At 50.9% G+C, this 21,577-nt stretch overlaps 1 protein-coding gene across 9 annotated transcripts in view; it reads left to right on the top strand.

Moving 5' to 3' along the window:
- Window positions 1–19,058, top strand: part of Camkk2 (calcium/calmodulin dependent protein kinase kinase 2) — a 55,321-nt gene extending 36,263 nt beyond the window's left edge. For 3 of the 9 annotated variants that reach the window (XM_076560005.1, XM_076560000.1, XM_006970737.4), the window contains exons 10-17: window positions 482–681; window positions 1,620–1,673; window positions 3,821–3,894; window positions 4,010–4,097; window positions 5,494–5,622; window positions 12,139–12,239; window positions 12,677–12,719; window positions 15,867–19,058. In XM_076560005.1, coding sequence (XP_076416120.1) covers window positions 482–681; window positions 1,620–1,673; window positions 3,821–3,894; window positions 4,010–4,097; window positions 5,494–5,622; window positions 12,139–12,239; window positions 12,677–12,719; window positions 15,867–16,040 — 863 coding nt within the window. In that variant the 3' untranslated portion in view covers window positions 16,041–19,058. Of the gene's footprint in view, window positions 1–481; window positions 682–1,619; window positions 1,674–3,820; window positions 3,895–4,009; window positions 4,098–5,493; window positions 5,623–12,138; window positions 12,240–12,676; window positions 12,720–13,430; window positions 13,539–15,866 lie in introns of those variants that run through there. The other 6 variants (XR_013047491.1, XR_013047492.1, XM_076560003.1 and 3 more) reach the window with 6 other exon arrangements.
- Window positions 19,059–21,577: the final 2,519 nt, after the last annotated feature.

Raw genomic sequence — 21,577 nt, 5'->3', positions numbered from 1 at the left:
TGGTAAATGAAACTGTGTTTGACGGTCACAAGTCTCAGTGTGCCTGGCTGGAAACCAGATTCAACAGAAATAGGCTGTGACAGACAGGTGGTTAAAAATTGCTGTTGGCCGGGCAGTGGTGGCGCACGCCTTTAATCCCAGCACTCAGGAGGCAGAGCCAGGCAGATCTCTGTGAGTTCGAGGCCAGCCTGGGCTACCAAGTGAGCTCCAGGAAAGGTGCAAAGCTACACAGAGAAACCCTGTCTCAAAAAACAAAAACAAACAAACAAACAAAAAAATTGCTGTAGACGGTTGGTGTTTTGAGACTGGTGTAGATGTCCTTAAACACACTTTCCCCTTATTTCCCAGTGTGTTTGGGGGGGGGGGCGGTATCTGGGGCTGAGGAGGTGAGGCATCGGGCACGCTGGGCTGAGTGGCCAAGCAGAGATTCTCATGGGCTTTTCCTGCCCCGTCTCTTCCATTGGTGTCCCCCTCCATCTAGTACACTACCAGAAAATCATCCACCGGGACATCAAACCTTCCAACCTCCTGGTGGGGGAGGACGGGCACATCAAGATAGCGGACTTCGGCGTGAGCAATGAGTTCAAAGGCAGCGACGCCCTGCTCTCCAACACCGTGGGCACGCCTGCCTTCATGGCACCCGAGTCGCTCTCCGAGACCCGCAAGATCTTCTCGGGAAAGGTGAGTTTGGATCTGCTGAGTTCTGCCTCCGTATCAGGGTCTTTCGGTTCTGAGTAGGAAAACCTACTGTACCTGCATGAGAGGTACAGAGAGCATGCCCACTGGGTGTCACATGGCTGGTGAAGCTCATCAGGCAGATGCAGGAACTCAAACAAGGGTCGGTATCTCCCCATCTCTGTCTCTGTTCTCCTGACCTGGTTTCCCTGCAGGTAGGTCAGGCACCAGTACCTCCAGGCTGCTTTCCATCCGGTAATCAGCTTCAGTAGCTAGACTTCCCGCTCTGAATAGTGACTGCAAAGAAACTAACCAACCACTGTGCCTGGGGGAAGTTATGATTTCATTGGCTGTGCCAGTGTGTCATGTCCCAACCGAGGAGGCTAGGAGACAGGCCGTGCTTCACGCCAAGAGTGTGGATTAAGAAAAGATGATCTAGCCTTTAATCCCAGCACTCTAGAGGCAGAGGCAGGTAGATCTCTGCATTCGAGGCCACCCTGGTCTACAAAGCAAGTTCCAGGACAGCTAGAGCGGTTATACAGAAACACCCTGTCTTGAAAATCTAATAAACGAACCAAAAAAGAGGGCTAGAGAGATGGCTCAGTGGTTAAGAGCACTGGCTGTTCTTCCAGAGGTCCTGAGTTCAATCCCCAGCAACCACATGGTGGCTCACAACCATCCGTAGCGAGATCTGGCGCCCTCTACTGGCCTGCAGGTAGATGTACAGACAGAGCACTGTATACATAGTAAATAAAAATTAAGAAGGAGGAGGAGGAGGAGGAGGAGGAGAAGGAGGAGGAGGAGGAGAAGAAGAAGAAGAAGAAGAAGAAGAAGAAGAAGAAGAAGAAGAAGAAGAAAAGGTGGTCCCCAAGGAGGTTGGAGACTTAGTTATCGGACCTGCAAAATCATGTTGTGTATCACACTGATCTCTCTTTTTCTTGCAGGCCTTGGATGTTTGGGCCATGGGTGTGACATTGTACTGCTTTGTCTTTGGCCAGGTAAGAGGGTGGCATGCCCTATCTTATGACTGCTGTGGGTGGCTGGTCCCCTTGCAAGGAGATAGTTTTATTTACAAATTGTATCTCCACAGCTGAATGAACAGCTAAAAACAGTCCTTTGTAATATCCATATCTGTGATGATGTTCTCATCGATATAAAAATGTTTGAATGAAACAGAAAGATCAACAGAGACTATGGAGACTCTAGAGAGTTGTTGAGTTTAGGGCACAGACAACAAGCGCTCTACCTCTCTCCATTCCTGAGCCTGAGGCAGACAGCACTAATCAATCACTGCATTCTTAGCAGCCTTGCTTAGTACTGGTGTGATGTTCTTTCCATCAGAGTGTTCCTGGCCACTATTGCTGGGGATAGAATGGGAATGGGAATCATAGTTCGTAGGGCATTATTGATTAGGGAGTGGTGTTTTCTTTGCTTGTTGTGGTTCTTTTTTCTACCATCTCAACATTATTCATGTTCAGAGGCAGCTCTTTTTTCTTGTGTCGTGTGTGTGTGTGTGTGTGTGTGTGTGTGTGTGTGTGTGTGTGTGTGTGTTTCCTAGACAGGGTTTCTCTGTGTAGCTCTGGCTGTCCTGGAACTCACTCTGTAGACCAGGCTGGCCTCAAACTCACAGAGATCCACCTGCCTCTGTCTGTGTCTGGTTTTGAAACAAGATTCTCACAGGATCAAACTCCAGTTCCAGGGAATCTTACTCCCTCTACTGGTCTCCAAGGGCACTGCATGCAAGTGACATACTTACATGCAGATACATATATATAAAATATAATAAAAAATATATCTTTAGAACAATTTTCAGTTCAGTATAAAGTTGAGAGAATTCTATGGCAAAAACTCAGAACACTGCCACCTGGAATCTACCATTATAGTATCCATATATCTGTTTATCATCATGCCCCGACCCCTTCAGCTAGCAGTCAAACCCAGGGCCTTGTACATTCCAAACACCATTTGTACCACTGGACTGCACCCCCAGTTCAATACTTAACGTTTTACAATCCCTGAGAAGATAGACAGAACCAATTTCAGTTTTCCTTAGTTCAGCGGATCTTTACTGTGCCAAAGACATTCTAGGAACGCCAACCAGGAAGCCCAGAGCTGGTGTTGAGGCTCCAGTAGAAAGGAGTTACCAATCAATGACTGTAAAGTCAGGATTAAGTGCCCAGCTGGGGGATTGTGTGCTTGGAGGAGGTAGGTCTGCTGCAGGGAAGCCCAGGGGGGCCACTCAGGTAGTTTTGGTCAGACGTGACTGGAGAGAACAAGCCATGCAGTTGATGATGGGGAGGGAGGTCATTCCCAGGTAGGGTACCATGGATTGGATGTCTAGTCACAGAGAGTCTCTTGTGGGACCTGTGCCAGGCTAAACTCTGATAATCACTCGCACGTATGCACACATGTACACACGCACACATGTACGCATGCACACACATATGCACGCACACATGTACGCACGCACACACAAAGGCACGCACACACACGTACGCACGCACACAGGTATGCATGCACACATGTACGCATGCACACACGTGTGCGTGCATACATGTACACACGCACACACGTATGCATGCACACACGTACTCATGCACACACACGTACACATGCACGCACACATGCACGTACGCACACACACATACGCATGCACACACGTACTCATGCACACACGTACTCATGCACACATGTATGCACGCACACATGTACGTATGCACACACACATGCACGCACGTACACACGCACGCACAAAGGCACGCACGCACACATGTACACACGCACACATGTATGCACGCACACATGTACGCATGCACACACATATGCATGCACACATGTACGTACGCACACACAAAGGCACGCACGCACACATGTATGCATGCACACATGTACACATGCAGCTTCCTTTACTGCTCTCTGGGTAGGAAACCGCAGCTCAGCAACAGAGCAGGCCAGTGGTGCAGTTGGTAAGGGCTGGAGACCAGCTCGACATTCCTGTTACTTCACGGATTGGGGGATGGGGTGAAGGGCAGTTGGTTCCTGCTCCTTCTCTATTTGGGCCACTGCTCTTCGTTTCTCTGCCGTGGTCCCTGAGGAGGATGCAGGTGGCGGCCACTGACCACCATACTCCCTGGCCTCTCCACAGTGCCCTTTCATGGATGAGCGGATCATGTGTTTGCACAGTAAGATCAAGAGCCAGGCCCTGGAGTTTCCAGACCAGTGAGTAGAGCCTGTCTGTCCACCATCTTCTGAATCCTTCTGAATCCTCAGCGGTCCGGTCCCTGAGTTTTCTGTGACCTACCCATGATGTGTCTCCACCCCCCCACCCCCCCAGGCCTGATATAGCTGAAGACTTGAAAGATCTGATCACCCGAATGCTGGACAAGAACCCAGAGTCCAGGATTGTGGTGCCTGAAATCAAGGTACTTGACTGCTGCTGTTAAGAAGGCTAGTACTTGAGGCCTGTGGCCTGTGCTTGGAAACGTTTGGCTCCGCCCTGTCCACAGCACCACACCCTCCTGGCATGGCTGCCTTTCCATGTCCTGGAGCCTCTGGGCTGCTGAGGGCTGCTGGGAGCAGGGACTAATGGCTGCTTCCACTGTGGGATCCGTGACCGATCACCTGGGCTGCCTGTGCTTCCTCCCAGTAGCTTGGACTGATGGCGTCCACCCTGAAAGCGTGGTCCGGGGCCTCTGTGTGCTCCATGTTCTGGTGGCTGAACCTCAAGTCCTTTCTTTAATATTTTTTTTAAACTTTATTTTATGTGCATTGGGGTAAAGGTGTCAGATCCCCTGGAACTGGAATTACAGACAGTTGTGAGCCGCCATGTGGGTGCTGGGAATTGAACCCGGGTCCTCTGGAAGAGCAGCCAGTGCTCTTAACCGCTGGGCCATCTCTCTAGCCCCCTCTGGCCCTGTCAAAGATGTAGGCGGGTCCCTATGAGGACCTGCAGAGAGGGCAGGAGGAAGTTAGTGGGCAGTTCAACCTCCATCTGCTGAATTCTGCTCTGTAGTAGAAAGTGCTTCCAGCAAAAGAAGCCTTGTCCATCACTCCACACTCTCCTGTCAATCCCAAGATGGGCTGGGGATGTCATTCAGTTGGTAGAATCATTGACTGGCGTGCATGAAGCCCCGGGGTTCAGTCACAGCATGTGGGGGGTGCGGAGGCAGGATCAGGTTTAAGGTCATCCTTGGTGACACAGTGAGTTAGAGGCCAGCCCGAGAGATATGAGACCGTGTCTTGAAAAAGAAAGAAAGACATCTCGAGATATGCTCCAGGGCTTCTGAGGTGCCTGGCTCACTTCACCTGGAAGGGTGTCTTTAAGAGGGTCCAAAAGTCGCAGAGAAGGACTTGGACCCCAGAGGGGGAGGGCAGTGCTCTTCGGAGTGTGCCCTTCCATCTGGGCCGCCCCGTAACTCCTTGTTTCCTGTCCCGTGGGATGGGAGAACGTGCTTGTTCAGAGAGAGTTGTCAGGGAGAGTTGCTGGCGACCAGCGGGTGTTCCTGGGGCAGCCGGGCAAGGCTGATGCCAGACTCTGGTCGTTGCTGCCATGACCAGGGACCAGATGGAGATCTGCCTCTGCACATAGCACAGCTCTGCAGCACGCCCCCCCCCCATTCTCTGCCTCTGCTTTTCCTCATTTCCTCTCACCTCACCCACCCTCCCCCGCCTGGATCACCAGCTCTCCCGCATGCCTGACCCAGGCCCGGGCCTCTCCTTCCCGCATGCCCCCTCCCTGGCACTGCTCGCTGGCAGGGCCTTGTGGGAACCAGCGGCACCCCGTCCGTCCCTCACCCCTGCCGCTGTCATTCGTTGAAGCTGCACCCTTGGGTCACGAGGCACGGGGCGGAGCCGTTGCCGTCGGAGGACGAGAACTGCACACTGGTGGAGGTGACCGAAGAGGAGGTCGAGAACTCGGTCAAACACATTCCCAGCCTGGCGACTGTGGTAAGGCGGGAAGGTCCCACTGACCCAGCGCAGGAACTGAGAGAGCCTGGGGCCGGGCTAGAGAGGGCCGGGCTGGGCACACGCCGCCGGATGCCCGGGAAGCGAGCAGACGTGGGAGCTGAGGATCAGCAGCCTGTTGGGAGTTACTTCTGAATCACAGCCCCTCTTTGGGCCCAGGTAGCCCTGGGGCTCCCAGGTTTCTATAGAGATGGGTAGCCCCCTGCGGGCACCGTATGGCTTGCTCTTCTCGAATTCCTGCTTTCAGAGCATGTTAGGGGAGAGGAGACAGGGAGATGGGGGCAACCAGACCAGAGTCAGCAGTGGACCTGGAACCTCAGCGTCCGAGACAGGGTTCCCAGCTGGTAAGGGACTCCAGAGCGCCTACCTTGGCTGTCTCACATCCGCCACTCGGGTAGTTAGTTCTCAGTGCCAGGGGCTCCTACAGAAAGCTCTTCCCGATCCTATGACACAGGGGTTCGCTGGGGAGACACTGAGCTCCTTTTTGTGGCCTTGACTCTGGGTCCTGGCTCAGGGAGAAGGCAGATTGAAGGAGCAGTCTTCAAGCCTCAGCTGGGAGACTGTAGGAGCCCCCCCCATCGCCAGCCCCCTAGGAGGGTGTCTGGTTCCAGGAGGGAGACGCAGGGAGGCCCAGGGTTCAGGCTCTAAGCATCCATAGCCTTCTCAGAAGCCCAGGTTCTGTTTGGCCGGCCCCGGCCCCAGCGGACAAGCAGGCCCCAGGCTCTACAAAGCTAGCACCAGCCTGAGGAGTCCCTTCGGGGAGTCTGGGAATTGTCCCTTGCTCTTTTTACTCGCCTGCTTTACTTTGCTTATCCCGCGCTGTGCCTCCTTCAGAACTTGGGCTCCCGGGCCGGGCACTCCTCCATGTTTCTTCTTCTCCCACCTGGGGCTCTGCATGACCTCTCTAGACTCACCCACACCCACTCACCTCCCCTAGTCCACCCTTCACCCACTCACCTCGTTCTGTGCCTCTAGTGGGAGAGGAAGCTGGGTCCGACTCTGTGCCACTGTCTTGAGGGAAAGCATCTGGCCTGGGGGGTCTGGGGTAGGTGTACGTCACTGGAGTGATGCTTCCTGAACCATTTGTAACCATTTGTGCTCAGCCATGAGCACAACCCACGTGTTCTCTGCCTTCCCCGGGAGGCAGGTGGTCATGCCGAGGAGTGCATGTCGGGTGTAATAACGGGACTGAAGGGGAAGTACCTGATAGAGGGACACTAGACCCTGTGATGGGTCCCAGGGGGCTTCCCTTAAGACGTGGATAAAGGGGCTGGAGAGAGGGCTCAGTGATTAAGAGCAACTGCTCTTCTTCCAGGGGACCCAGATTGGAGTCCCAGTAGTCAGAGCTTACAGCTGTCTGTAACTCCAGTCCCGGGGATCTGCAACCTCTTGGCCTCTGCAGGTACCAGGCACACAAGTGGTGCGCAGATATACATGTAGGCAAAACACTCAATCATGTAATATAAAAATTAGAGGAAAAAAAAGAAATGGATGAACACAGAGTGGCAGGATATAACCTGCTGAGAGAAAGCAAAGGGGTAGACAGCTGAGCAAGAGGAACAGTACAGGCAACATCAAACAAGAAACTTCCAGGGGCTGGAGAGATGGCTCAGTGGTTAAGAGCACTGGCTACTCTTCCAGAGGACCTGAGTTCAATTCCCAGCAACCACATGGGGGCTCACAACCATCTGTAATGAGACCTGGTGCCCTCTTCTGGCATACATGCGGGCAGAACACTGTATACATAATAAATAAATCTTTTTTTTTTTTTTGTTTTTTTTTGAGACAGGGTTTCTCTATGTAGCTTTGTGTCTTTCCTGGATCTTGCTCTGTAGCCCAGGCTGGCCTCGAACTCACAAAGATCCGCCTGGCTCTGCCTCCCGAGTGCTGGGATTAAAGGCATGTGCCACCACCGCCTGGCTATAAATCTTTTTTTAAAAAAAATTGTTTGAAACAAACAAAAAGGAAACTTCCAGAAAGCCCATATTGCTGAAGCATAAGGAAAGTAGAGGTTTAAATCTCGACCCCAAGAGCACAGGAAGAGCCTGCAGGGTTGAGATTCTGGGAACGTGAGCAGCGGGGAGGGGCAGGTGCTGGGAAGCGTCCGTGTCGGAGGTATGAGGTCTAGGCCCCTCTGCGTACCTTGTCATTCAGCAAATAATGAGTGCCATGCCGATCTTGAGATGACAGAGATGAGCTGGTATCGGTTCTCAGGGCTCCAACCTTTTGAGAAAGATGGACCCAGAGAGCAACCTTCCCATGGGATGAGAGGCCAGTGCAGGGCGTAGGAGGACACCTACCGAAGCCCAGAGGAAAGGGGCTGTCAGTCACTGTAAACTCCCGGGGGACGTGGCTTTTATTCTCAAGTGGCTTTCCTGGCCTTTGACCATTTCAAAGGAAATGGACTGTTCATTGGCATTTGGGACATTTTCAATACTGTACAGTCATCTCCCTGCTGTTGAGATGTTTTCATCACATCAGAAGAAACCCCGACTTCCCACCCCCCCACCCCCAACATAGGTGATCTGCCTTCTGCCTCTGTTGATCTGTGCTGGACACTCGGTGTCAGTGGACTCCTGCACTCTGTGGCCTTTTGTGTCTGGCTTCTTGCACTGGTGTCTCGTTTCCCAGGCTCACCCATGTGGAAGCAATAGCGTTGCTTCGTTCCTTTGGTGACTGAATACTCAGCTATACAGATGTGCTACCATTTTTACATTTCCCAGCCGATGGACATTTGAGTAGTTCTACCTTTTTCTAAGTCAGTGCTTATTTTTCCCCCTAACATTTGAAGATTTTGAAAGAATCCTACGTATATGTGTGTGCGTGCAGGTGTGATTCTATGTAGATGCACATTCATGCACACGTGGAGGCCAGAAGAGGGCATCAGAACCCTCAGAGCTGGAGTTAGAGGCATGCTTGGAATGCCACATAAGCCCAGCAGCCAGAGTTCAGAGCCTCAGAACCCATGTAAAATGTCAGACTAATCTCAGCACACCCTTACGAGGAGACGTGAGGCAGACGGGAGAATCATCTGGTAGCTCCCTTGCCAGCTAGCCTGGCACACACAGCAGCGAACAGCTCGAGAGGTGGGAGGCGAGACCCAACAGCAGGGGTTGACCTCTACCTCTGCACATGTGCACCCCCATATCCACACACCGCAAATAAAAACTCTTTAGCGGCTAGAAAGATGGCTCAGTCATCCACACCCACATGTCAGCTCACAATTGTAACTCTAGTTCCAAGGAATCCACCGCCCTCTTCTGGTTTCTGCAGGCAAAACATCTATACATATATTTTAAAAACAAACTTCTTTAGGGGCTGGAGAGATGGCTCAGTGGTTAGGAATGCTTACTGCTCTTGCAGAGGGCCCCAGCACCCACGTGGCAGCCTACATTTATCCATAACTTCATTTCCATAGGAACTGGCACACTCTTCTCACCTCCAGGCATGTACACAGTGTACATACTTATGTAGGCAGAGTTTCTCTGTGTCTCAGCAGCCACTCCCAAATAACCATTCAGGAACTTATTATTAATTATAAATGCTCAGCCAATAGCTCAGGCTTGTTACTAGCTAACTCTTTTTTTTTCCCTGAGACAGGGTTTCTCTGTGTAGTTTTGGTACCTGTCCTGGATCTCACTCTGTAGACAAGGCTGGCCTCAAACTCACAGAGATCCGCCTGGCTCTGCCTCCCGAGTGCTAGGATTAAGGGCATGAACCACTGCCACCCAGCTAGCTAACTCTTATATTTTAAATTAACCCATATTTCTTATCTACCCTCTGCCACATGGCGGTACCTTCTTTTAGCATGGCATGTTCATCTTGCTTCTCTGTGCCTCTGCTCACGCTCCCGAGACTCCACCCTTCTCCCCAGCATTCTCTTTGCCCTGAAAATCCTACGTAGCTATCAGCCAATCAGCTTTTTATTAACAGTGATAGTAACACATTTTCAGTGTACAGAAGGATTATTCCATAACATTTCCCCTTTTGTCTAACTAAAAAAGTTTTAACTTTAACATAGTAAAATTATATATAACAAAAACCGTTATCAAGTATGAATTACAGTTACAAAAGCCGGTCCATTTGTATTTGGCAAAATTAGAGAAAATACTATCTATCTAATCTTTGTGAATCTAAAATTTTATATCTAATTTACTTTTTTATGATTTCCTTAGTTCTGATACTAAGGAAAACTATAAGTTTAATTATTTAGTCTTTAACTCCATAAATGACCCCTGAAGAGTGTAATGTTACCTAACGACAGGGATATCAGCTGCCTAGACAGTTGTCCAAAGTTCTTCTGTAACGTTGGGGGCATCCAACTTTGGCCTACAGGCCTAGTATATCTGACAGACATTTCTGAGAAGCCGGGAATTTTGAAGGACTACCCTACCTTGTCTTGGCAAAGTTTGGCAGTCAATTTTTTGTGTCCTGCTGGTCCAGTTTGGACAGTATACTGTCAGTAATTGAGGCAAGGGCAGTTTCTTTGCCCAAATGACTAGCTTTTGCCATAAACAAATGAACCCCATATGGAGTTTCTTTGATGTCCATCATCTTCTCTGAATTAGATTGGTGCTGTCAGGAGCAGACATGTCTCATTGTCATGAAAAGCCTTAGGTTATTAGAAGTATTAAATGTCGCCAGGCGGTGGTGGCGCACGCCTTTAATCCCAGCACTCGGGAGGCAGAGGCAGGCGGATCTCTGTGAGTTTGAGGCCAGCCTGGGCTACCAAGTGAGTCCCAGGAAAGGCGCAAAGCTACACAGAGAAACTTTGTCTCGAAAAAAAAAAAAAAAGTATTAAATGTCATATTCTGTAGGTCTTTGAAGTGTTTGAAGACCATCTGTCTATCTAAATAGATCTGTGTATGATCTTTAAACATACCTAATGTGACTATAAGTTTGACTATTGTAGATGACTATTAATCTGTATTTCTTAATTATACATTATATTTTTAAATGAGCTGCATAAACACAATACCCTAAACAAGAGTAGAAACATACATGCAGTATAACAAAATTAACTTTAAATTTCTATCAATAAACCAGGGGCTGGAGAGATGGCTCAGTGGTTAAGAGTACCGACTGCTCTTCCAGAGGTCCTGAGTTCAATTCTCAGCAACCACATGGTGGCTCACAACCATCTGTAATAAGATCTGGCGCCCTCTTCTGTATACATAATAAATAAATAAATCTTTTTTTTTTTTTTTTTTTTTTTTTGATTTTTCGAGACAGGGTTTCTCTGTGTAGCTTTGCGCCTTTCCTGGAACTCACTTGGTAGCCCAGGCTGGCCTCGAACTCACAGAGATCCACCTGGCTCTGCCTCCCGAGTGCTGGGATTAAAGGCGTGCGCCACCAACGCCCGGCCTAATAAATAAATCTTTTAAAAAAAATTTCTATCAATAAACTAAATGCAAGGCAATATAAAACGTTTTGAGATTAATAGCTATTTTTTGGATTAAAGTATATTCAGTAATCTACTCTTTTATTTCATCATTTCTGTATCATATCCCCTTTTTTCCTTTACAAAGAGATCTTTGAATTTGACTGTTTAGCTTTTTTTTTTTTTTTTTTTCTGACTATGACCAATAACATACATACACGCAGGTAAAGCATTCAAACACGTGACAATGTTTTAAAAACTGAATTTAGAAACAGACACAAAAGACTTGTAACATTATGGTTCTATTTACAGGAAGTGCCCAGAATAGGGAAATCTATACAGACAGGGAGATTGGTGGTTGCTAAGGGCTGTGGGGAACAATGCGGGGTGACTACTGACAGGTATGGGGTTCTCTTTAGGGTAATGAAAACCTGAAACTGGACCCAGGTGATGTGGATATACTAAAAACCACTCCGCCGTATACAGTTGGTCTCCACATCTATAAACTCAACCGACCACTGATCAAAAATACATGAAAAAAGAAAATTGGTCTTGCACCAAACGTGTAAACCTGACTTGTCATGCCCTAACAGATTAGATTATGTTCTGTGTTCTAAGTTAGCTTGAGGTGGTTTCAGGTACACCGGGGAGCATGCAGACATTATATACAAATACCGAACGCCTTCCTCTAAGAGGCTTGAACATCCGTAGGTTTCGGTAGCCTCGGAGATTCTGGGTTCTTAAAATGGTGAGTTTATCTTGCGTGAACTTGGTTTCAATTTTGAAAACGTATCATCTCTTACCTAAGAATTATGATATAAATCGCTCATTTCTTGAGCTCCTGAGGAGCACAGGGTCTTGGGACTGGGTAGGCTGGAACTGGATCACGACGAGCCACACATCTGAGCCTGGCTGGACCTTAGGGCAGCCAGGGAGTGGGCTGCTTGAAGCTAGCTGCCCCCAGGCTCAGAATGGCTCTGGCTGGTGGCTCCTGGGTAGGAAGGGCCTGTAATAGTCATGAGCCCAGGGAGCTGGCGGGGACCAGAGAGGAAAAGTGGGTGCCTGGAAGCTCCCTCTGTGGCCCAGCCATGACGGCCCCCTTCCTTCTCCCTCCTCAGATCCTAGTAAAGACCATGATTCGGAAACGTTCTTTCGGGAACCCATTTGAGGGCAGCCGGCGGGAGGAACGTTCCTTGTCAGCACCTGGAAACCTGCTCACGTGAGTGACCCCTACCTTCCTTCCAGTCCCCGGGGTGGTATACAAGAAACTAGGCCTGGGCCATCCCAGGAGAGACACACTGGGGACATCAGTAGGCCTTGGCTTGCTCAAGTAGCATCCTCAGCTCAGCCAGCATCCATCTTGTTGGCAGTACCCCCACCCTGAAGTTCTACATTCCTCTGAGGACTTACTCTTTCGCTGGAGGATTCTGGGTTGTATCCATCTGTGGCCCCAGAAACCAGGGGCATTGTGATGGATGAGTCACGTGTCTTGCTCTGGGACTCCCTGTGTGAACATGCGTCCATTCACCGCCTCAAAAAGACCACCCTGGTTCGGGCTCTGTGTGGCAGATGCGGGGGTCTGCTGTCTCTGGGGTGTGTGGGGCATCCCCAGAGGTCCCTTCTCACTTCCCTTTTCCCTTCCTCTGGCCATTCCAGCAAAAAACCAACCAGGGAGTGGGAACCCTTGTCTGAGCCCAAGGTAATGCCTGCCTGCCTGCCTGCGCCTTCCGCCTCCCCTCTGCTGGGACCTGGGGGCGGGCATCTGCAGAGCACGCGGCGGGCATCTTCCACCAGGCGGATGTGCCTTCGGCCTGAGCTGCTCTGCCTGGCTCCCAGAGGCCTCTGGGTCTACAGTGAGGGGGCATCCAGGGGCTTGGTTCCATGGCGTGTCATGCATGTGGGCTGGGCTGTGTGCGGTGCATGGCGCTCCACCCGGAATGCCTTGTGGGCTCACCCGGGTCTTCAGAAGGCTGCGTACCATGCACCACGGCAGTGGCACTGAAGGTCTCTCGTGCCCCACCCCCCCGGGGGGGGGGGGGCCTGTGCTGTAAGTGTGCACACAGCACGGATCGGGCCGGCTGCATTCTGTGGCTCTTCACTAGGGCTTCCTCTGCAACTCTGGTGGCTTAAAAAAAAAACCTAGACCTGAGTCCCATTCTGTCTGTTGACCTTAGCGCGTTGGGGCTTTCTCCCTCCTGCCTGCCCATGTCGGCCAGTGTTACTTACAACTCCCAGGGCAGATGAACACTTTTGTTGGGTGGACCTGTTTGGTAACCCTGCCCCCCTGGAGTGCCTGCATCAGGGCACTGACCCTGGTGAGGCTGCCGAACTCTGTTGGGATCTCCTGTCAGCCCCTTCTCTTGTTAAAAATGGCTTTTGTTTGTTTGTTTTGTTTTGTTTTTCGAGACAGGGTTTCTTTGTGTAGCACTGTGGCTATCCTGGATCTCACCCCAGGCTGGCCTCGAACTCACAGAGATCTGCCTCCCGAGTGCTGGGATTAAAGGCTTGCAACCACCACCACTCGGCCTCCTAAAAATAGCTTTATTGGGGCCAGATAGATCGTTCAGTTGTTAAAGTTTTCCACACAAGCGCGAGGGCTCGAGTTCCATTTCCCAGGACACATGTAAAGCGCCAGGGGAGGTAGCGTGAGTTTTCTGGGGAGGCAGAGACAAGCTGATCCCTAGACCTCACTGTCCAGTCAGCCTGGCTTCAAAAATCAAAGTGGCTGGTACCTGAGGAGAAGGCCTCGAGTTGACCTCTGGCTTCCGCACATGTGTGACCGTGTACATAAAACACACACGGTAACTGTATCCAAGGCTCAGGCTGTAGCTCCTTGGTAGAGTGCTTGCCTCGCATCCCCAGAGCTGTGGGTTCCGCCCTCCCCAGCACTGCCAACAAATGAAATGCTCAGTTTTACTGGTAAGATAATTAACCCCCCATAGTTCCTCGTTGTAAAGTGTGCGGTAAAGTCAGTCACTTACACAGCCACCAGCACGGTTTCAGCCCGTGAAGGAACCTTTCTTCTCCTCCTCCTCCTCTTCTGAGCTGTCTCCAGTCAGATCTCTCAGTTTCCAGCATCCACTGATGTCCGTTCAGTTTTCTACAGATTTGTCCATTCTGGAGGGTTTCTGTAAATGGGATAATATGGTACGAGGCCTTTCATGTCTGGCTTCTGTCTCTCCGCATATATTTTCAAGGCTGATCCACAGCATAGCATGTGTTAGGACTTCCTTCCTGTTCATAACCAAGTAGTATTTAGATGGACAGTAATATTTGGATCCATTGATGGAAGGAATTTCTCTCTTGGCTGTCACAAACGAATGAGGCCGCTGTGAACATTTGTATGCAAGTGGGAACTATTTTCTCTTCATTGGGAATTGGTCTATACGAGGATGTTTGTTGGCCACCTGTATCCTCGGAGCCAGGGGCTTGTGGGATGTAAGAGAAGACCTGGGGGTTAGGGATTTAGCTCAGTGGTAGAGCGCTTGCCTAGCAAGCGCAAGGCCCTGGGTTCGGTCCTCAGCTCCGGAAAAAAAAAAAAAGGAAGAAAAAAAAAGAGAGACCTGTTGTTTGGGCATGGTGTTTTTGAGAGGAGAGCCAGGGAGGTGTGTCCAAATTAGCAGTTAGACGGTTGGCCACCTTGTTCCCAGACGACCTGTAGCCTCACGTTTGTGTCATGAGAAATGGAAGCCTTTTATGGGCCTTCTCTTTTCTCTGTGGTAAGGCTTACCAAAACCAAGGCTGCCTCCCGACTCTGAGCAGAGTCTGTTCTTTGTTTCTCGTCTGTTGTTTGTGTGTTTTCGGTGAGATCAAAAGGGCAAGATACCCGGCAGACAGACGTAAGATTGCCTCCGCGCTGTATGCGCCTTTATTCCCTAGTCCGCGGACACAGCCTCACCCTAGGGCTCCCTGCCAGGGCTGGGACTTTGTAGAGCTTATTCATGGGAGCTCCTGGGCTGAGGCCTGTCTGCAGCGAGACCCAGCCCGCACCGGTCGGCAGTTTTGAGGGCAGGCCTCCTTTCCAGGAACCTCACCTCTGGAATATAAAAATAAAAGAGCAGAGAACGTCATTCCCAAACACAGGTGTTTCTTCCTGAGGGACACAACAGTTTACCTTCCCGGTGTGGGGACAGAGGCCCCTGTTTAGGTGGAGCCCAGAGATCATTGTTGAGGGTTGGACAGTAGCCTTGAGTAGCGAGGCCAGTGCCTTCCTACAAGGGGACTCTGCTTGAAAGAAGCGTGGGGCTGGGTCCTCTCCTTAGAACTCGCCTTTCCGTCTGCTGAAACTCCATCCGGGGCTGGCACCTCAGGCAGATTTTGTGGGGTATGAGGGGCCCTTCTGAGAAGGGAGTGCTCTCCCCTTCCCTCCTGGGTGGTGAGGATGGGCTGGGTGTTGCCGGCTTTTCCTGAAGGCTCCACGTGCCAGGCCGATTCATACAGGTCCAGCCACTGCCCCAGGGGCTCACTGTGGAATGACCAAGGAAAAGTGTCCCAGCATCCGCCTTACAGGCACTTCTAGCCTAGAGCATAAAGATGGGCGCACAGTAGACCTCAGAGAGCACACCCCGCTTTGGGGTGTTCCATAAGTAGTCCGGTCCCCGTTTTATAGTTCCTTGCTATTTGGGGGTCCACCTTGCTTCTCCATTTACAGGGGAGGCAAAGTCGGCTTTGAAATATTTTAAGTGAGCAAGTAGAAATGGGGAGCACGTCTAAAAGAGTGGATGTGACCCACGGGAGCAGGAGCGTGCAGGAGCGTGCAGGAGCGTGCGGAGGTGGGAGACCGGCCAGGGCGCCGCCATCATTGATTTCTCCAAGCCTTAATGCTGGTTTTCTGTCCGGTGAGCAGGAAACAAGGCAGCGAAGACAGCATCCGGGGCCCCGAGCCAGCCCCCGTGGGGGAGGAGGAAGCGCTCTTGTGAAAGGTGGTCCCTGCGTGGAAAGTTGGGGAGTTCCGGCCCCCGCCTCCCCCCCACGCATGCCTCCGCTGCAGCCCGAGGAGGAGGCGATGGAGCCGGAGTAACTGCCTGGACCGCCCGACCTCGCATGCCTGGCTGTGTGGCCCTGGCCCTGCACGGGGCTGCTGCTCCCTGCGTTTCCATAGCAGCATGTCCTACGGAAACCAAGCACGTGTGTACAGCCTTGACTGCCATCTCTGGTTATCTGGGTTTTTGTTTATTTGTTTTGGGATTTTTTTTTTCCTTTTTCTTTTTTCTTTTTTGGTGTGTGTGTGTGTGTGTGTGTGTGTGTGTGTGTGTGTGTGGTTTTTCTTTTCTTTTTTTTTTTTTTCCCTTTGTTGTCTAAGGGGACAAAGAAAAAAAAAAGGACTTGACTTCCATGACATCGTCGACTTTGGCTGCTGGCTGGCCGGACCGGCGGGGGTGAGGAGTTGCAAACCCAGACCAACATGCATTTTGGGACAATTGCTTTTTAAAACATTTCTATGCCAAAACAAAACAAAACAAAAAAACCTTCATTGTGAATTCGGAACCATGCCAGATGAACCAAGTAAATGTGTGTGGGGTTTGAGCTGTGCCGAGATCCAAGTGGAGAAACTCCCGCTGGCTGGGGCTGCACTTCAGAGGAGAATACGAGGTTCAGTGTGACCCGAATAAACTGAAGCCGGGGCACCTTCCAGAACCGTGGAAGGACAGGGCTAGCCCTCCGTAGCTGCAGGGAACTTCAGTGTATTTATTTGTAATGAGGACTTTTTAAATGTTTTTTTTTTTTAAAATGGGTAAAATTATAGTCTGGAAGACTAAAAGGGCTTGCAGTTGAAATGCTTGAGGGCCACTTTGCAACTTCCCGAAAGCATTCAGCAGCTGTTGGTGGCAAAGGCTTGTCTGGAGCGCCGAACACATTTTCTTCACGTGAGCTGCTCAGAGTGGGTCTCTGAGGCCATCCGCCAAGCTACTTCTCGTTGTCAAATGGCAAACGCCTCAGGGGGGGAGCCCACACGTTCATGTACATTACATGGCTTAAGACTCAACAGATGTTCCCAAAGTCTCTCACTAGCCTGGACTCGGGAGGAATTCAGAAGTCCCAGAGCGGAGCTCCCGGGATCTGTCACAGCTTCCACCGCGATGGGGACTGAGCGCCCACGACACCGGGGCCTGTATATTAGCAGCTTTGCTTGCCTGCTTTTACCTGTGCATTCTAGAGGCTGTAAGGTTTCTTTCCTCTTAAACACTGTCTGGTTGATAGCGTCAGTGAAACACCACCTTCCTCGTGGGCCACTTCCCTGTGGGCAATACCGTCACTCAGCTTAGGTGCCAATGGCGATCCTTAGGAGCAAAGCTTTGGTGGGAACCACACAGTGATATCAGGGTGCCATTGTAGAGAAAAGCAACAAAACCCAGGACGTTCCTCAGGGCAAAAGACCTTCTTGTTTTGTTTTGTTTTTCATAGGGGCCTAGAGAGCAAATGTGGACCTTTTTTTTTGACTTCCAGCCACTATTGGAACTTGGGTAGAGGTGTGAGTACCCAGGGCCACAGAGGAAAACATGAAGTTCAAGACTTCCAGACTCGGCTTTCCAGGGCTTTGGAATGACCTGGTCATGACTGTCTTGTCAGGAACGGAGCTCAGAAGGCTGCGTTCTGTAGTCTCTTGTCTGGTGAGCCTCCATGTAGGGTCTTCCTGCAGAGACGGGCGTGAGGCCTGTTCCCCAGGGCCTGGCCGCATGCAGAGTCCGGGCGCTCCTGGCTTCCATAGGGTTTCTTAAGGCTCCTGACTGCATTTAACCAGACTTTCCCTGCTGTCCCCTAAGCAATTAGAATTAGGGCAAAGACGCCAATGTGTGTGTGGGTCCCCTCACCTGCCTGCATTGTCTCTGTGACCAAGGACTTCCGGTCACTCTTCCCTCTTAAACCGAAGCAGAAATAACGCAGTAGCTCTAGCCCTTCTGGCCACAGATGGAGTTTTGGCTAGTTCGCAATAAGCACCTTGTGGTGGTTGAAGCCAACAGGTCCAGAGGCCCAGCCCCAGTCCGTCCGCCTGGCCCCTGGCCCGCCTGAGGAGGGCAGGCATTGCGCCGGAACTCTGCAGAACTCTTCTTCTGTTTACACAACTCTACCGGGCAAGGCCCTTCCTCCCCACCACGGAACTTTCCAGCCAAGATGTCTGAAGTGGGTTGCCAAACCATCAGGTAGCACCTCGGGGGGCGGGGTTGAGAGGTCCACATGGGTGACTTTTTTTTTTTTTTCTTAAACCATGAAACACCAAAGAAAGCTGTGGAAAGGAGCAACCCCCTCTCTCCCATCCCGCCCGGCTGCCGTGGAAAGTGTGAGAGGTCCGACCAAGACCGGGGCATTAGAGCACAAACAGTTTTCAAAAGCATCCTCAGGCCGGCCGGCTCGGCAGCGTCTCTGTGCGGGCCAACAGGATGCCCACAGTCCCTTCCTGCTGGCTCATCCACAATTAACTAAGGGCAGCCTCGGCCTCGCCTTGAAGGAAGCACAAGCCCTGCCCTCTTTTCCTCTGTCTTTTCTGCCTCCCCCGAACATCCCACAGGCTACCGGTGGTCCCCAGGCACCTCACAGAGCCCCTCATTGTCACTTGGGGCTCCAGAGGCCACCCACTACTGGTCTGGCCTTTCCCGTGGGACAGAGCTCCTGTCCCTGGACCTTCCTAGAATTAGGAGAACCTCTGTACAGGTTGACACCAGGTTACGCCCGCAGCCCTCGTCCGTCTTCCCGAGGGCATGCTTCACATTGCCAGTACAGAACCAGAACCTCCATTTGCTCCCAAGGTGCTAGGGAAGATTGCCGGTTCCCCTCCTCCCCAGCCTCGTGGGCCCAGTTTCGTGGGACTTTGGACTTTTCTATTTGGTGACCGATGCCCTCTGCTTCTGTCTTATTGCCCCTCATCCTCTCTACTATGCATTTTCCTTTTATCGGGTGTACAGAGTTAAATACTGTGTATTTATCACTTACGAGTCCGTGAACCGAAGAGCAAAAGATAAGCTTGTGGTTGCTTTCTTTCCCACAGGTGGATAAGCTTCTCTGTAAACTTGAAATAAACAGACAGCAAAAATGGTGCAAAGCCTGGGCCTCTTGGGGGTTCTTCCGTCTGTCGGTCCGTCCATCCATCCGTCCGTCTGTAGCCGTTCTTTTGTGATGTTTCTGCTTACGTTGGTCGTCCTTCCCTTAGGCTGACAGCGAGTCAGATGCCTATGTCACAGTTAATGCAGCTGGCAGATCCCCTGAAGTCGGCCATGTCCTACAGTGTCACTACTCAGCGTGATTCTGAGACCAGCCGTACGCACAGTTCTTGGAAGCAGGGCAGAATGCATATTCCAGGGCCCCATGTAAACTCCCAGGTTGAGCCTCTAGGAGGTCCAAGTCTGCAGGTGAGGGTAGGATTCTGCGAGGTTGGACAGGTAAGCAGCTATGGAGACATGTCCTGTGGCTAGGCATTGTTTTCTTGGCTTTGAACTTCCCTTTGAAAAAGTCCCATCCCGTGCTACAGAAATACGGGCTGTCATCCCCATCCTCAGGAGGCCGAGGGCAGGAGAATTCCAAGTTCAAGGCCAGTCTGGGCTGCATAGTGAGAGTCTATCTAAAAGTAAGGCATAAAGGCTCTTGAGTCAAGAGGAGGTTCCTATTTAAACAAACAAACAAACAAACAAACAAAAAAGCCACTGAGAATCTGAGGCTGTGGGAAGGCCGTTCTTCAGGGTTCGTCACTATGCAGATTTCAGGGAGTCCTGGAAGCCCACTCATGCGTGTAAGGTGGAAGGATCCTGTTCCCAGTTCCCACTGAAGAGGTAGCGCCAGGGTGTGCCAGTGAGAAGAGATGCAGCTGAATGCAGGATGACGCAGGTGAGTGGAGGAGTGTCCCAAACATCCACCCTCACACCCTAACCTGAGGAGGGAGCGTCACTGCGTAGCCTTTGGGATAGTGAACACAAACATTTGTTTTAGTCTGAGTGTGTTGCTGGAGCAGAGCGCCCCCCAAACTGCCTAATCTGCAAATAGAAATGCCCCAAATTTCCGGAGGCAGGGAAGTCCACGATCACCATTCCAGCAGATTCTGGGTCTGGTGAGGACCTGATCTACCAGGATGGTGTACAGAACATGGGGAGAGCACCAAGATGTGAATCCCTCTGCCAAGCCCTTTTGATGAGGGACTTCATCCCATCCATGATGGAAGGAGTGCTCCATGCCTCCTCATCCTCATGTCAGGGATCCAGTTTCTAAACCATGAATTTGAGGGGACATACTCTAACCATGTCACCATTCCTAAACCTTCCAGTTCCGTCTGATCTGTGTTTAAGTAGCACCTAAGAAATCATTCTTAAGTGTGTCTCTATATGTACATGTCATGTGATTGCCTGTAAAGGAGAGAGGCTGATGTCAGCTCCTCCAGAGCTGGAGTTATAATCAGCTGTGACCCTCCCGATGTGGGTGCTGGAAGCTGAACTCAGGTCCTCCGCAAGAGCATCAAAGGCTTTTAACCACCCAGCCATCTCCAGCCCTGATGCGAGCACTTAAAAAAAAAAAAAAAGCCACACAAACCAGAGTTTTGTGAAAACCATTTCATAAATCTTATTTCTACCCCCTCTCCAAAGCAAAAACCCAGGTTGGCCATTTATGTAGGAGAAATAGGACGTTCCTAACCTGTCATACCCCTGAGTACTTGGAAGTGAGTTGATTAGTGGCAAAGGGGAGGGACGAGCCACTTTTCACAGTACAGGAGGGGGCCAGTGTGATGCTGTGAAAGCTGCGGGTCTGGAAATAGGCCCACTTTGTACCCGTAGGAAGACAGATGCACGCAGCTCTGCTTCAAGGTGCGAGTTTAGAAACTAATGAGGAGGGGGAGGGTAAGTCACGTCCCGGAAATTGTGTTCCCTACAGAACAGTAGTCATTTTATGATGATAGTAGCCGTTTCATGTGAACATATCAGCTATGGAAAAAATACGTAACACAACCTAAGGAGTTGTGTCAACGAGTTAATCACAGTGCTTAGGCAAAAGCAAGGCCTGGAGTTGTAGCTCTGTGAGGGGTAGAACATAAGACCCAGAGGCTAGTTCCTAGCACCGCAAAAAAAAAAAAAAAAAAAAGAAAAAAAAAATCCCAAAACTTGCCAGAAGCAAGCTGAGCCCTCTCCTGAGAGCGGGGCAGCTGGCCCACAGAAGAATTCACTGTGCAGACTGTCCCAGTCAGAGGCCCAGGGGGCCTCTCCAAAGAAGAATGCTTATTCAGAGATGGTGGAGGGGCACAGTGCAGGGTGTGAGTGCTCTGAGGGCCAGGGCAGGATAGAGGTGGCATGTGTGGGGACAGCAAGAAGGCTGAGGTCAGGGTTGTTGTGACGCGCACGCGCTTTGGTCCCAGGTCTGCCATGGGCGGCGACCAAAGGGTGATTAGGAAGTCTGGCTGCTCCCGGAGGTGACCTTTGCTGCAAGGTTGTGCTTAGGCATGAGCTTATTAGCGGGCAGCTACCACATGAGGACCTCCCACCCCAGCCCGACCCCTTCTCGTTTGGGGGCTCCATTTGGATGTTGACAACTTTCATAAATGTGAGCTCCAGTTCACATGCTGAGAGACCACACGGACAAGGA

This window comes from Peromyscus maniculatus, chromosome 23, assembly GCF_049852395.1.
Source record: "Peromyscus maniculatus bairdii isolate BWxNUB_F1_BW_parent chromosome 23, HU_Pman_BW_mat_3.1, whole genome shotgun sequence".
In the NCBI taxonomy this organism is placed as follows: domain Eukaryota; kingdom Metazoa; phylum Chordata; class Mammalia; order Rodentia; family Cricetidae; genus Peromyscus; species Peromyscus maniculatus.
Note: the sequence above shows the minus strand (reverse complement) of the source record. Positions and strands in the feature narration are given on the sequence as shown.